Source organism: Amborella trichopoda, chromosome 9 (assembly GCF_054954075.1).
Source record: "Amborella trichopoda isolate Santa Cruz 75 chromosome 9, AtrichopodaSantaCruz75HAP2 v2.0, whole genome shotgun sequence".
Taxonomy (NCBI): Eukaryota; Viridiplantae; Streptophyta; class Magnoliopsida; order Amborellales; family Amborellaceae; genus Amborella; species Amborella trichopoda.
Genome location: NC_142344.1, coordinates 46,850,288 through 46,866,743, shown reverse-complemented (window position 1 = coordinate 46,866,743; position 16,456 = coordinate 46,850,288). Strand labels below are relative to the sequence as shown.

The 16,456-nt window shown below is 35.2% G+C and overlaps 1 protein-coding gene across 6 annotated transcripts in view; it reads left to right on the top strand.

Moving 5' to 3' along the window:
* LOC18442711 (Regulator of chromosome condensation (RCC1) family protein) overlaps positions 1–14,729 on the top strand; it is a 40,319-nt gene extending 25,590 nt beyond the window's left edge. For 2 of the 6 annotated variants that reach the window (XM_088846410.1, XM_088846411.1), the window contains 13 exons: positions 123–228; positions 365–416; positions 499–635; positions 807–837; positions 1,458–1,481; positions 5,602–5,726; positions 7,218–7,299; positions 8,579–8,701; positions 8,832–8,885; positions 8,994–9,063; positions 13,384–13,417; positions 13,800–14,063; positions 14,412–14,729. In XM_088846410.1, the coding sequence (XP_088702536.1) occupies positions 400–416; positions 499–635; positions 807–837; positions 1,458–1,481; positions 5,602–5,726; positions 7,218–7,299; positions 8,579–8,701; positions 8,832–8,885; positions 8,994–9,063; positions 13,384–13,417; positions 13,800–14,063; positions 14,412–14,518 (1,068 nt within the window). In that variant the 5' untranslated portion in view covers positions 123–228; positions 365–399 and the 3' untranslated portion in view covers positions 14,519–14,729. The other 4 variants (XM_088846406.1, XM_088846409.1, XM_088846407.1 and 1 more) reach the window with 4 other exon arrangements.
* Positions 14,730–16,456: the final 1,727 nt, after the last annotated feature.

Sequence of the window (16,456 nt, the reverse complement as noted above, 5' to 3'; positions counted from 1 at the left end):
TACTCAATTTGTTCATTCTGCCAGTGCATCTGCCAATGCATCTCATTGTTCATGGCTGGCTTATGAATTCATTGTTAATTGTCCATCTCTAATCTAGTAGTTTTATTTTGTTACTTCTTTAGAAATCGAGACGTCTCCAGTCCGTTGCCTTGTGCCTCAAGTGTCAGATGCTGTCTGTGGGGGTGATTTTACTGTTTGGCTATCTTCACTCGAAGGATCATCAATATTGTATGTTTTCAGATTTATCATTCTCTTATTCTTGTTTCTTTGGTTTAAAATGCTAAAATGTCCAGTCATTATGATACTTCTATTGATTGGTTATTGACTTGAGCTAATCTGAGATGAGTTGTTTTGCGGTTTATAGAACTGCTGGTCTCCCAATATACGGTCAACTTGGGCATGGAACTGACCATGAGGTATGCATGATCAGCACATATTTTTAGATTTCTGGTATTGCAGTCCCCGTTACTGGATGTTTTTTTGGAATCCTTGAAGTAGATATTCCATGGACTTGCAGTACAATGCCAGAGATAGTTCTGTTAGGCTAGCTTATGAGGCCCAACCTCGTCCACGTGCAATTGCTTCACTTGCTGAGAAAACTATTGTTAAAGTTGCTTGTGGAACAAACCACACAGGTTAAGTTGATTTTGAAGCTGTTCTTTTCAGCATGATTACATTTTTCTTATTTGGATCTCGTCTCTTTCCCATGCTTTCTAATTATTTGATTAGAAATCCTGAATATGGACTCTCACATGAGTTTGCCATTGATGCCCTACTGTTGTGGATTTTGTGTCACATGTATCCAGTTGCAGCAGATTCGAATGGTTTTCTTTACACGTATGTCACCCTAACCTTCACTTTACCTCTCTTAAGATATCATGTTTATTGCTTGTAATTTATGTGCTTTTGTGGGAACTGTAGCCATGAATTTGCATCTGTAGAATTTCTATAGTGGGCTTTTTGCTTCTAGTTACTTACCAAGTTTTCTGCTTTTTGTGAATCGTTTTTGAAGTTAAATGGACTTCACAAAATTTATGGGATCTTACTAAATGTTGCGGGTTTTTTCCTTTGTTGCCTGTATTTTTGTAACTTCCATCAACTGCTTTTTAGTATTTGGCTCGCGGCCATCTATATTATTTAAACGAGTGTTTGTAATCATCATCATTATAATTGCTGGACTCGAAATGTTTTTTTTCCATGTGATTTCCAACTTTTGCTCCAGACCTGATCCCTTTTTTATACTTAGGACACCATTTTGGACCTCAAAATTTGGCTATTAGTGCTATTTTTTGGAAAAGGATTTGTGCTTTGGCTTGATTTGCTAAGGTGTCGTTAATCAAGACAGTACTTCTCAAGTTCAAGTCTTGCAGCTGAACTACCCATGCTTTGTTACATTTATCTGAGAAGTTGTTTGGCCTGAATAGAGTTTTCCCTTCTATTGTGTTGCATTATTTCAGGTGGGGGTTTGGTGGATATGGAAGGTATTGGAAGGCACATTTTACATTGTCATTTGGTTGCTGTGGCTCTATCAAGCTAGTTTAATGAGATGAGTTTGTGTGTGCCAAGTACTTGAACCTTTTAACCAATAGCTTACTGTTAGACACTGATGAGTGAAAAAAAATAATTCAGAAAAAATAAAAGATAAAATAAGGGATGAGAGAATTATACCCTGTCTTTGTGTCCGCAAGGGAGTCCACGTAAAGATATTTTCACAAGATCGAACTCTTTCTTTGTTCTGCAATAATTTGTTTCTTCAAAAGGGACTTCTTCCCTTTGAATACAATCTAAAAATAAATTAAAAAAAAAAACCCCACCAAAGGCTCTCTCCCAGGTTGTTTTTTATCTCCACCTTTCATGTTATTATCTCTCTCTGACCATTATGTAAAAGATAAAAACCCTCCTTACAATTGATTCCTCTCATTTTTTTGTTAGCCTTTCCAAAAGATAAGTCCTAAATAAAAGATAGCTATAAAAATATAACTACTATTATCTATTCCATGTTTTGTCCCCTCAGTAAAAAAAATAAACCCTTGTACCCATGTTAATGCAAAAAATAAGCCTCCTTAAAACAGCAACTCACACCAAACAAAAGATTTATCTTTCCTAAAAAAAAGAAACTCTCGAAGATCTCTTTAGCAAATCCCACAATCCTTTAAGTAACCCATCTCAAATAATAATAAAACTATATATTTTTTAAATTTCCTAATTTTATTTGCATCATTCTCCGGGGTGGGAGAAGCTCAACCTCGAGCTTGAAAATTCAAAATGGATTCAAAGAGTATCCCGTTCATCACCGTGTAGGATTATTTTTGTAACTTGATCTTCTTCTTGAACTTTATCCACTTCTTTAGCCAAATGTACCTCTGTCTTCTTTTTTGGGCATTTATATGCACGGTGTCCAGTTTCAGTGTATCGAAAGCAAGTAATCTTCGAGGTATCCCTTTATTTCCATTAAATAGCCGTTGGTGCGAAACCTCCTTTTGGGTGAGAAAGGGCTTATTAGAGCTCTATTGGAATTTGGTCTCTACACGTAGAGAAATTTGAAGAGCTTCACTTCAGGTCTATGGCCGATGTGGAAAGACATCTCTAATGGTAGGTTGAAGCGCATTTACATATCAAGCAACCTTTTGTCCTTTAGTCTCTTGGAGGTTCTTTCGAGCTACTAGTCTACAAAATTCTCTAGTATAATCCTCCACTTTCTTTTCAATCTGTAGATTTTGGAGATCTTGAAAGAAAATTTGCTCGTGATCCAAATGAAGAAAATCTTCTCTCAATTTCTTTTTCATCTTTCGCCAATCAATAATTTTTGCCTTTCCACCATGAACTTGGGCTTGTTCAATTTGCTCCCACCAAGCCACATCATGTACGGAGCTTGGTTGTGACAAGTTTAACCTTACACTCATCTGACAAATCACTATACTAAACAATGTTTAAAAAATCACCGACCCGATCCGGATCGAGTATCAGTGACACTATTTTGGATCCGTTAATAAAACGGGATCTGCATGATTTGCTATAAGGAACCGGCTTGATGATGTCATGACTCTTATGATGTCATGATTCGGACACATCATTGGTTCTTATTAAAAAAATGCATTTAATCACGTGTGCGGCTCCATCAATACTGGCTCTTCCACACAATAAGCTTACACTGAGTAATCTGGTAGCCTTCATTTTCTACTAGCATAACATGTCCAATATTTTCGATGTGGGACTACTTTTGTCCCTTTATTTGAGCAGGCCAGTCAACCATATTAAATTAGCATTGATCCTAAATGAGATAAACCTCAACGTGCATCTTAAATGAGCATGCAGTTATATGGTAAATCATTGCACGTGAATCTTAAATGAGCATCATATGATATACCTTTAACGTGACATTGAAGCCTTAGCATGCCATTTAATTTATGAACCCTAGTGTGTCATATTAAATGAGTCTCGTCAATATATTTTTTAATTAAATGAATTAATTAACATGCTAAATTAAAAAACTGCCACATAAAAGGTTTTGTTATTTATTAATAAAATGGTTTTTTCGATAGGTTTTAGTACCTTTTTTTTTGTTGCTAATGTGCATGTTGCCGATAGTTTTTTTTTTTTTGAATTTTAATCTTTATTTTTCTTTTTTTTTTTAAAATATCTTAACATTAAATTTTATTGGGGGTTGTATTTTTATTTTTAATCATATGCTATGGAAGCATTTTCTAATAAATTTTTTATCACCTTTGTTGTAATATTATAATTAATAATGATACATTAATAACCAAATCTTGTATTTTTATTTATTAATTTATTTACATTATAAATTATGTAATGGATTATGTTTTTATATTTGTAAATATGCTTTTTTTTTAAATTAGATGATGTAATAAGACATTTTAGATTTGATCTTATTTGTATAATAAAATAATTATAATATACAAGTTAACAATTTCAATTTCATTATATAAATATTATAGTTAGTTAGGTTGTCATAATTTTGGATGAATAAAGCGAATTAATAAATATTTAATACTTTGATATGATTCTAATTTCACTTTATATGGGAAATTATTATTTTTAATCTTGTAATATGGAAATATTTTTTAATATCTTTAAATTATGTTGATGCAATATTATAATTAATAATTATACAGATATCTCGATAGAACAAAAACATCTCAGTATTCACTTATTTTTACAAAGTAATGAAAGTACATAATGCATCACTCCTAATTACGTTTAGAAACTAAAAGAACACTATTTTTACAGATTTATAGTGATTTTTTTAGACAAAAATTACCAATTCTGCCAATTCTCCAATCCGATCCGCCGATTGTCCAATCTGACATGGGTATGGGTGAGGCCGAATCAAGTCACCGATTCGATTTTTTAAACCTTGTTACTAAAAAAAAATTTCAACTACACTTAGCCTGTCAATAAAAGCCTCTATACTAAACTTACTATGAAATTCAGGGAGTTTAACTGTAAATATTGAAATCGCATGGACTCTTTATAAAATGTGGATCTTGCTTGCAAATTTGTTTGAAATTTGTTTGTAACATTCTAGATCGGCACCCTGTGTCAGTCTATAACTTGATTCGTCTCTATTGTGAAATTTGGCGTCAATCTATGTGGTAGAAAATGTGGATCTTGACTGCAAATTTGCTTTTGACGTTTTGGATCGACGCACCACGCTAATTGTGGAACTCGATTCGTCTCTATGGTGAAATTTGGCGTCAATTTATGTGGTTTGCAAACTTCCTCCCCTTGATGAATGGTATCTTCGAACCGTTGCAACTTCTAATTAATTACGTTTATGTCTCATTGAATACCTTCTATTGCCTGATTTATACTCTCCTTAATTTGTTGCTTTACAAACTCCATAATTTGTAGCAATACATCCTCGATCGTCAAAGTGGGTTTTGGCGGCATTGTGATTGATGTGTCTTACTTGCTCTTATACCAATTGATAGAAGGAAAAAAAATAATCTAGAAAAAATAAAGGATAAAATATGGGATGAGAGAATTATACTTCTCTGGGTCTGCAAGGGAGTTCACCCCAAGATCTTTTCACAAGAACAAACCCTTTGTTTATTCTCCAATAATCTGTTTCTTCAAAAGGATCTTTTCGCTTTAAATACAAGCTAAAAATGAATAATAAAATTAAAACCTACCAAAGACTCTCTTCGACATTTTCCTATCTCCTCCTTCCCATGTCATTATAAATCTCTCTCTTTGATCATTACATAAAGATAAAAATCCTCCTTACAATTGATGTCTCTCATCTTCTTGTTATCCTTTCTAAACGATAACTCCTAACTAAAAGATAACTATAAAAAGCTAGCTATTATTATCTACTCCATGTTTTCTCCCCTCACTAAATGATAAATCCATGCACCTACATTAATAAAAGAGATAAGCCTCCTAAAAAACAACTCACGCCAAACAAAAGGTTTATCTTTCCTGAGAAATGAACCTCCGTAAAATCTCTTTAGTACCTCCCACAATCCTAGAAAAACAATCCATCTAAAAAAATAATAAAACTAATTTATTTGGATTACCTAATTTTATTTGCATTAGACACAATTCCTAATTGTTTCATACTCATTTACTGGATAGGCTTGGACATAGAGAGCAGAAGGATGAGTGGATTCCACGTCTTGTTGAGACCTTCCAGAGGCAGAATGTCTTGCCTCCTAATGCCATTGTTTCAGCTGGTTCTCAAAGTTCAGCATGCACTGCTGGTAATGGTTTGACATGTCCAAAAAAGTTGGATTTTCCATTAGTTTCTTACTTATCATTTGCAATTGGTTATTTTGTCAAATAAATTCTAATACGATATATACATTATTGAACTGTGCAAACTCATTTGTATCATGTATTTGTATAGTTAAGTTTTTTGATATGTTGTAATAGATAGTAGTCCTATAGACTTATTGTTTTGCATGTGGCTAAACCATTGTTGTCAAAATCGGGCTGACCACTGAACTGGTAGAGGTGCAGAGGGGTCGGTACCTGACCCAGCGGGACCTGGCCATAGTTACTGGAAGTAGGGGTGGAAGCAGGTGCGGGAGTGGGGTTGGTTTGGGGAATGCCGACTGCCATAAGGTAGAAGCTCTCTGGGTTCGAATTAACGTCCGTGCATTCAACAAGTTAAGGAGCTAGATCCTAGGATGCCTGGGAGCAAGATTCCATGTTGTTGAGATTGAGGTTTTGGTTAGGAGGGATCTAAGCTCCACTATACATAAAATGAGTTCGAGGTTTTTGCTTGTATGCCAATAGTGATTTACTTCCTCACTACAAGTTGCAGGAAAACATCATCATGGCAAGAAAGATTAATACATTTCCCATAATGGCTTCTTCTTCTTCATCTTCTTCTAATAGTAATGATGATGTTGATGATAACAACCACCACTACCACCACCACCACCACCACCACCACTACTGCCACCACCACCACCACCAGCAGCAACACGATCTTTAGCATTACCACCACCACTACTACTAGGCTACTACCATGACCATTACCACTACCACTACCACTATTATACCACTACCACCAGTGCTACTACTACCACTACCACTACCACTATTACACCACTACCACCAGTGCTACTACTACCACTACCAGTACCATCACCACCACTACTCCTTACTACTACTGTCATTGTTTCTTGTTAATGCTGCTGCTGTTGTGGTCACATGGGTCCTTTTAGGAATTGAGCATGATCTTTGGCCGAGATTGAGGGCCTTGGGGCAGTTATTTTCATTGTTTGGATGGTTCTTGGGGTTTTGTGTATGGTGGTTAAGGCATACCTTTCCTTGATGATTCTCCTTTGGGATTAGTTGCTTCTCCTGGTCTTTATAGAGGGTCATGCCACTGCTATAGAGAATTGTGCTGCTTGTACTGCCATCGGTTATCTTTGGATTCTTTCTGGTGATGGTTTCTAGGCTTAAAGTTGATTGTTGATTTCTAGATTTTATATTTGACATTAATAATTGGAATTATCATGTGTATCTAATATTCCCTAGTACTATTTTACTTATTCCAGACAACTCGCGCTAACCAATTGCCATTTTTAATTTGTGAGTAATGGAATGAAAGTATGAGTCACATCATGTTATAAGTGTATATATACTATGGCTGCATTGTTGCATTTAACTTTGGAAATATATAGGCATTGACCAGTTCATCTTTGCTCATATCTGAATTCATTTTGTGGTATGTAATCCAGGTGGCGGGCAGTTGTATATATGGGGTAAAATTAAGGCAACGGGCGACGATTGGATGTATCCTAAGCCTCTCCTGGATTTGGGGTAGTTCAATAACTTCAGTTCTTGGAGCCTTAATTTGTTGTCTCGGCCTATTATATTTTGGGCTTTTCTAATTCTATCTTCAACCTCTTTATTTCATAAAGTCTTTACATGGTTTATGCTATACAACACTGTTGCTTGGGTCGAACCTGTATTCTTTTTTTTCTTCTTGTCTCTTTTTTTGGTTTGCTTCTGATAGTTAATTCCTTCGTTCTTTTTGTTTTTTTTATTTATGTCCTTTCCTTCTGACTGTTATGTTTGCAGACATTTGTTTTTAAGTTTCTTTGAGTACTTTCAGACTTCATGTATCTTCTTAATACTATAATGTCTTCAGAAGATTGTCTCTAGTGTCATTTTCAATTTTTTTTGTCATCAAATTAGTATTTTTTTTTGCACCTCATAGGGGTGGTTTTTTTTTTTTTTTTTAGTTTAGTAATTTCGGGACTTATAATTTACCTCCTATGCTGCTTTTCTCCTGAATTCATATCCAACCATGTCTTCTGTGTGTCATGCTTCCAGCTCTCCGTACCCTTTTAAAAGAGTTGTGATTTATGTCGACTGTGATATGCATATAAATGGATTAACTATCTATGACTTTTATTCTATGGGAAAGGTCTCTATACTTCCCCTATAGCATAGAAGATCTATGCTTCCCCTATCATTCAGCCGTCCAATTTTTATCAAGAGAGCCACTCACCGTTTGATCTTAGATTCGACGTCTCAAAGTATTTTATTTTTAGTTTTTTTTATACAAATTGTAGTATGAAATTTGGTAGTGCCATCTACTCATTGGGGAGCACATATAAAAAATATTAAAAATAGTTTTCCGATAAAATACAATGGCCAAAATACCCCTTGAAACTTTCAGGGGTGTTTTGGTCATTTTATTTTATTGGAAATATTGTTTTTATATCTTTTGCAAGTGCAAGTTGAATAGAGCATTGGACGTCCTAAATTTGGTGTCGAAATAGTTTATAGAAAAAAAATGAAAAATAAAATAGTGTAGAGATGTGACATTGTGATTGGGGAAATCTTAGCTCTCCAGTCAGAATGGACGGTTGGATAAGGGGAACTATATAAGGTTTATGCTGTAGGGGAAGCATAAAAAGCTTGCCCTTATTCTATTAGGCTATATGTTTGGCATGTAATGGACTGGCTCTTCCTTCTCTGTTTCACATTTGGCGAACATCATTTATTTGTTCTCTTACTCCATTCACTGTTGCTAGTATGGTTTTGTTTGCCATCGTGATTTATAATTTGGATTTTATTTGCTTGTTATCAGTGGATGGAATATACGTTGCATGGATTCAGGTTTCGCTCATCATGTTGTTGGTGCTGATGATTCTTGTATAAGTTGGGGCCAAGCTCAATATGGAGAGCTTGGTTATGGTCCGCATGGACAGAAGTATGTATTTCCAGTATCAATCAGTTGAAATTGCTTGTTTTCGCATTTGGAGATATACTTATTTTTTGCTTGTATTCTATTTTTGTTATACCATGTTTTCACTAAAAAACTGTTACTGTCTTCTCTATAGGTCCTCTGCTAACCCCAAAAAGGTTGATAGCCTTGAGGGAATGCATGTTATTAGGTATGAGTTTATGGTACATCATGCATTTTATGGTTTCTCTCCAGAAGTTCCATGATTCACCCTGATTATTATGACTTAAAACTAATTAGTCAGGAATTATATGTGTAGTGCTGCTTGCGGTATGGGTTTCTCAATGATTATTGTCGATAGAGAAAATGCTGATGATCGGCTTGAACAGGTAATCATTTCATAGATATCACATACTCTTTATTAATGATCACTTAGATGATATTGTGTTTGTCTTTATTAAATGGTTCCAAGTAGGAGGTTATTGCCTGTTTTTAATTATAGAAGATTCAAAAAGCATGATCTACAGAATTCTGGTATATAATAAATCTAAATCCACCATGATGGGCTTTCACTTGGTAAAAGGAAGGATTTGTTATACTCAAGTTTGTGCTTTTTGAATCTAGAACTCCAATTGTTGTACAGACGGAGAAACTAGAGAGGAGAATACTGGATGCCTACTAGATGTGTTGTCTGGAAAGAGATGCATACTTTTGTATGGTTGAATGTACGGGGATCATGTTAGTACTCTTCAAGGAAACGTTCCAACATATTTCTTCTACGTCTTTGGTTTGTCTTATTTGTTTGGTAGTAATAGTGCTCAATTGTAATACTTATTCTCTTGGTTTCTCAGTGAATTTGTAAGATTATGGGGGTCCCAATCCCCAGACTTGACATCTTAAGTCGCCATTGCCCGTAAGTATAAAGTCTATATGGAGTGGAGCCATATAAGCTCCCAACTCCTCATCACTTTTGGTTTTAGGGGTTTCACCCAAAAAAAAAAAGTATTTATAAAATTGTAAATTATAACTCTATTCCCCAACCAGTGCCAACCTGAGGCCATTTTTCATCACTCCCCTGTTTGGCTACTGGATCTATCACTTGTTTGCAGGTCTCTGGGTGCATTTCTTTTTCATGCATATCTAGAGGAAGAAGAGATCATGCTTGAGGGTTTTCACTTATCTCATCCACATGGGTTTTTAATCTTCAATGGGGAGAACAAGTGAGACTATTCCAACCATGTATACCTAGTTGAAATCTTCCAAAGTTTGCTGACCACCCCTTACTCTCATTTTTGATCAAACTCTGTAGCGCTTAGTGGGTTCCATCTACATGCATGAGCAGTTAATTCTAGGAAACTTTCCTAGCCATTATCATTGATTGTCTGCTGAAAGACCCTCCACATGCTGACAAGCCTTTTTGGTCGTCCTCTTGCCTCCATATCTTTTTCGAAGGAATATTTCAGGCTCAATCCCTTATTCAATGCAATCACACTGATATCTTCAAAAGCTTATTGGAAAGAATATTATCTAGGGAAAATATCTCCATTGACCCTATTTTCAACTTTCATTTCTTCTTAAACCCAAAATTTCAAAACCTATCTTCTAACCCCCTAAATAATTTTATCTACTTTATATTTTAACCCAAACAAATTAAAAAAGACGCTTTTTTTCTAACTCTCTCTCTCTCCTCACGTTGAACAATGCTCCTGGCGACCTTGGGGCTTGAGCTGTGTCCTCTTATGTGAGAGAGAGTGCCATGGAGGAGTGAGAAACATGCTCTCTTGTGGCGAGCACGCTTGGTTTCGAAGACGATGTCTCTGCGAAAGAAGTGCTCAAGCGCTATGAAGGCTTGACGACTGTGCGCTTGAAGGCCATTAAAGGCAAGGAAGCTTGGTATTGGGTTCATCTCGAGCCCATCCTGGTTCAAAACCCGGACACTGGTGCGCCCAAGGCTATAAAGCTTCGATGCTCTCTCTGCAACTCTCTTCTCTGCTTCCAACCCTTCGAGAACAACTTCCGAGCACCTAAAGCGAGGAACTTGCCCCAATGTCACTGCAAATCTCCCAAAACCTCTCTCTAGCTTCCCACCATTCACCCCATCTCACCATCTTCTCTCTCTGCCCCAACTGCTACCTCTTCTCACCACTATAGAAAGAGAAACCCTGTTCACCAGTTAACCTCCCTTATGGAACCAGTCTTTTTAGAAAGGCAATTTTCACTACTGGCTCTGTTCCTTCAAATTTTGCAGAGGAAACACTTTGGGACAGTGTAAATGCAATTTGCAATGGTGGAGTTGTTTAGAGATGTGTTGGTATAGTCGCCGATAGGTTCAAAGCCAAGGCTTTGAGGAATTTGGAGTTTGAAAACCATTGGATAGTGAACCTTTCTTGCCAATTCCAAGGGTCCAATAGCTTGATCAAGGATTTCGGCAAACAACTACCTTTGTTTCGAGAAGTTGCAGTTGCAGGAGCTTAATCAGGTGGGGCTGAACAGAGTCTTGCCAGAAAACCATTTTTCCAGTGGGTTTTCTGGTGAAAACTTCCCTCTGATTTGCCCCACTTTAGAGGACATCATAGCCATTGCTTGAGCTCTGCAACTTGCTGTAATGGACGACTCCTTTAAGCTTCTTTGCGCATAGGATCCTCTTGCTAGAGAAGTTGCAGATATAATTGGAGACATGGGTTTTTGGAACGAATTAGAGGCAGTTCTTTCCCTCACTAAGTTGGTCAAGACAATGGCTCAAGAGATCGAAACCGGTGGCATTTCCTGCCCATCATCGCCTCTTGTAGTTTTCCGGCAAGCAGGTGACCGGGTTAGTGTAGTTTCCCGGCGAGTTGGTGAGGGGGGAGATAGAGAGAGAGAGGGGTTTGGGAGGTTGATCGGAGGAGAGAGAAAGGAATCCTGTGAGGAGAGAGAGGGGTTTAAAAAACAGTCTTTTTTAAATTTGTTTGGGTTAAAAAAAATAGTAAAAAATGAATAAAATATGGTGAGGGGGTTAGGAGATATTATAGAGTGAATTTCTATGTAGTAAGATAGGTTTTGCAACCTTAGGTTAATGGAGAAATGAAAGTTGAAAATGGGGTCTATAGAGATATTTTCCATATTATCTACTAACATTAACAATGTGTAGTGATGGAAAAAAGATATTGTTTGTTTCATTTTTCCTCGTGGATAAAAAATTAAATGCATCCATTGGAGGCATAGTAGAATAGTCATTTGGGGGGCAGACAAATGGTGATATGAACTTTCTAGGAATAATGGAATTGCTTGCCATGTACAAGGTGGTTCGATTTTTCTTATTTAATTGTAAATCAATGTTATTAAAACCAGACTAGACCGGTTGGTCAGGTCAAGAACCAGGCTTGAAATTGTCTGGTTTTATTGCTGAACGGGTCAACTAGTCAAAATTGGTCTAAACCCAATTGTTCGAACTGGCCAGTTCAGATCGATTTTGACTGGGTTTTTTTTTTTTTTTGTGTTACTTTTACTTTCTTCATTTTTTCTGGCATCTTTGATCGATTTGGGCTGGACTAGGGAGCCAACAAGCCAAGCTAGCTAGGTTTTGGCTGTAATGACCTAGGCTCGAACAATATTTTTTGGCTCAACAAGGCATGCCAAATTGAGCCCACTAGCTTCTTTACTAAAGAAGCCACGGTCAAGCTAGACAGGCTTGTCTTGAGCTCAAGTTGTGCTTCTTTAATATGTGTGTGTGTGTGTGAGTGGGATCTCACTTTTATATGCCAGCTAATGTACGAAGTAGTGTATCCAACAGCCCAGATTCAATGACATATTGGATGGCCACAATCACATGTACTTGAATTTTATTTTATTTTTCAAATCCCATTCTGAACCACATGATGAAGATCTGACGGCTCTCATTCCACCTATATTACCATTCATTATAGCTATCCAGCTATTGTAAGATTTACTCATATATATATATATATATATATATATATATATATAATTGCATACTTTGAGACCATTTATCTTTACTACAAGGAGGTCACAATTGCTACTACTCATTAGGTATCAAATTGGATGGTTTGAGGTATTTCACAAAGTTCGAGAAATTTTTTTGAACTGAGTATATTTTTCCTATATATATATGTATGTATGCATGTGCACACACCCTCTAAAATAGGAAACTCAAAAAGTCACATTATGTACTGCGCTATTCATTTTTTTCATGGGTGAGTATTGCCCTGTTCATGTGCTTGTGCTTGCCTTGCTTATGTCTTGACCTGGAATGTTTATGGGCTTGTTCGAGTAGACAAGTCAAGTCAAACCAAGCACAAGGTAGTCCTCGACCCATGCAAGCCAAGCTTGAGCATGCCCATGCTTGGCTTGCCTTGTGGCACTCTACTGAATCGGTGGATTCAACGTATTGATGACCTATTTAATCTGGATAATATTGTTGCAAACATGACTAAGGACTCGCCTGAGTTGACTGTGTCAGGTTGATGCTCAGTTGGCTGAGCCTCAGGTGGATGTGGTCTGAGTCTTTTGAGAATTGGCCTTGTCTAAACAACTCAACTTGGATCAGGATGATACAGAATCCCGATCTAAGTCAGTGTTCTTAAACTGCTTAAAGAGGGCTCGATGTGTGTCAGGCAGTGCTAGATTCTTCAGATCATTGTTTATCCTCTTAATCTATTTAAACTTATAATATTTAAACATAACGGTTTCTGATTATCTATTTCTTGCAGATTGCAGTTTATGATGGTGAGTGCCTCAGTGAGGGTAAGTGAACTTACAGAAGCATCTTTGTTCTGTATGATATCCATTTGTTCTTTGGTTAAAAAATAGTGCAATAATGATTAGATTTTGAAAACTTGAACTTTCTAATCTTTTCAATAATTAAAACCTGATAACTGTTTTATGGAACAAATGTTACCTAAGCAAATTTGACATTCTGGAGAGTCGCTAAAATGGATCATCCTGCTGAATCCTTCTATTTTTCTAAATTAGACCATACTCAAATCTCAAGAAAGTTCTTATAAATGTAAATGTGGATTGGAACCATCTTAATTGTCTATGATGGTTTTCTGGTAACTTTGAGACCCTCTTCATTTTTTACTTCTTTAACTGAAACCTCAAGATGAAATATGATTGTTGATTGCAGAGGGGGCAGATAAACTGGAAAGCAAAGGTCCAGATGTTAAGAAACCTGCTAAAAAGAAAGCTGTAAATTCCAAGAGGAAGAAATTCATGGATGACTCTAAATCAGAAAATGAAGAGAATGAAGAGAATGAAGAGGGTGATGCAAACGGCTCAGATAAGAAAAAACAAAGGGGACGAAAAGTGAAAGCTGCATCAGGCCGAGGCAGGGGCAAGGCTGCCGGTAAGAGCCCAACGGAGTCAAAGGGAAGCTCAGGGCGAGGCCAAGGTCGGGTAAAAACAGGGAAAATAGGAAGGCCTAGAAAATGATGGCCAATCTCACAAACTTTGTTCTTTGTTGGCCCAATTTTGCACTTTGGGAAATGATCGTCATTTAGTTGCAATTTTCTTTGTTTCCTGGATGTTATTTATGTCTTGTTTGATTTGGCTTCTCAGGTTGTGTTCCATGAGAGTTAATTGGAATTGGGACTGGGTGGATTTGAACTTAGGAGGGCTCAGAGTTCTTCATGTTTTAGTTCAAAAAATTCTCATTGTTTGCGCTAAATGGCGTAAAATCTATGCATTTATGTTTTTCAGCTTATATCAATTAATCTGGATTGTTTATGGAATGTGACAGTTTGTTTACTTGCTAAGCAATGGCTAAAGAATGAGGTTTTCCACCAAGCATGCAATCTGACGTGGGATTCAGATGCCATTCACATTCCATCCTTTTTTAGCCACTAAGCTAAAAATACTTTCTCCATTTGGTATGTAAATAAAGCTGTCATGATTATTAATTTTGAACTTCACCTAAACCTAAAGTGATCAATGATGTGTGAATATTGTTGTAATGATTTTGTAGATTTTAATTTGAACTAGAGAGACAATGACAATTTGTACATAAATTTATGACAATTTGTACATAAATTTTGATGATAAATAGAAGTTTAACAAACATCTTTCTCCATAAATAACAAATCCTTAGAAATTAGAATTCTTTTCATTTGATATGTCTATTGTTAATTCCAATGATTCAAAAGTCGGTGAGTCGAACCGGATTCGTCCTATTCGACTTGGGAATCGGCAGACCCCATGTCGGTTTCAGTGAAATACTGGAAATCACTTGGTTCTAGAGAAGAACCGGCAATTTTATGTTGTAAATCGTCATGGGATGTCATAACTCTCTCGATTCATGATGTCATGGCTTGTCGATTTTTCAATGGTCATTTTTTTAAATTTTAAAAAGTACATGAACTTTAAGGTCCACACATTTCGTTACGTGACTCTCTTCACATCGCACGCGTTATCCTCGTTAACTACAACTTTTTTTTACCTTTTCAATGTGGGATAATGTGAAGATATTAACTTGAAACATTAATATATTATATATTTTGTTTACGCTTTTAATACTATTAAGTAGCATGTGGTTTGTTGGTTAAAACTTTTTTTTTTGCATGTGGAGGGCGTGGGTTCGATTTTCCTTAGGATGAAAGGGGGTTCCTCTTATCAACTATTTTTCTTCTCAATTTTATTTTTTTGAGGTCAAATTTTTGTTTTATAAATATTTTTTTTGTCAATTTTATTTTTTTGAAGTCAAATTTTTTTCTTATAAAAAAAATGAAAGATTTTTTTTATCAATTTTGCTTTTTGTTAATTTTTTTATTATCAAAAAAATGAAAGGTTTTATCAATTTCGCATTTTGTCAAATTTTTTTCTTATCAATAAAATAAAGATTTTCTTATAAAAAAAATGAAAGGTTCTTATCAATTATTTTTCTTGTCAATTTTTTTTTTTGTCAAAAAATAAAAAAAAGTAAAAAGTTATTTTAAAAAAAAAAAGTTCTTATAAAAAAAATAATAATACAACAAGTATTTTTGTCATTAAGAAAAAAATGAAAGGTTTTTTTATCAGTTTCACTTTTTGTCAAATTTTTTTCTTATAAAAAAAATGGAAGGTTTTTTTTTTATCAATTTTGCTTTTTGTCAAATTTTCTTCTTATCAATAAAATAAAAAGTTTCTTATAAAAAAAAAATGAAAGGTTCTTATCAATTATTTTTTTTTGTCAAATTTTTTTTTTTTGTCAAAAAAATAAAAGGCTTTTGTCAAAAAATTCAAAAGTAATAAAAAGCTATTGTCAAAAAAAAAAGTTCTTACAAAAAAATAATAATACAATGAGTATTTTTTGTCAAAAAAAGGTTCTTGTTAAAAACAAAAAAAAATTTAATACGACAAACATGTCATGTAAAAAAATCCAAGGTTTCTGTTAAAAAAACTAAAATGTTCTTATAAAAAATCATTCTTTATTGTAGTCCATGTATGATTATATACTTCATCCATGATAGTTCTATGATTTTTATTTTGTGTGATGTAATTTAATGGTTAAAATAAGTTCATACATCTCAATATTCACATATTGATGAAAAAAATAAAAATTAATGATATAGTACTTCGATTTCTTATTGGATTTTTAAAAAACAACATTTATAATAAATTTTAATAATTTTTTTATAATTTTTTTACAGCTTAATCCGACCGAATAGGCCGATTCTTGATCCGGATAGTCGATCCACCGATCCGAACCACCGATCCGTTTTTTAAACCACTGGTTAATTCACTATCATCATGATCAGATCTTTATCCTAACTATTTGGATTTGCTGTAAGAATTCCATTCCCGCATTAT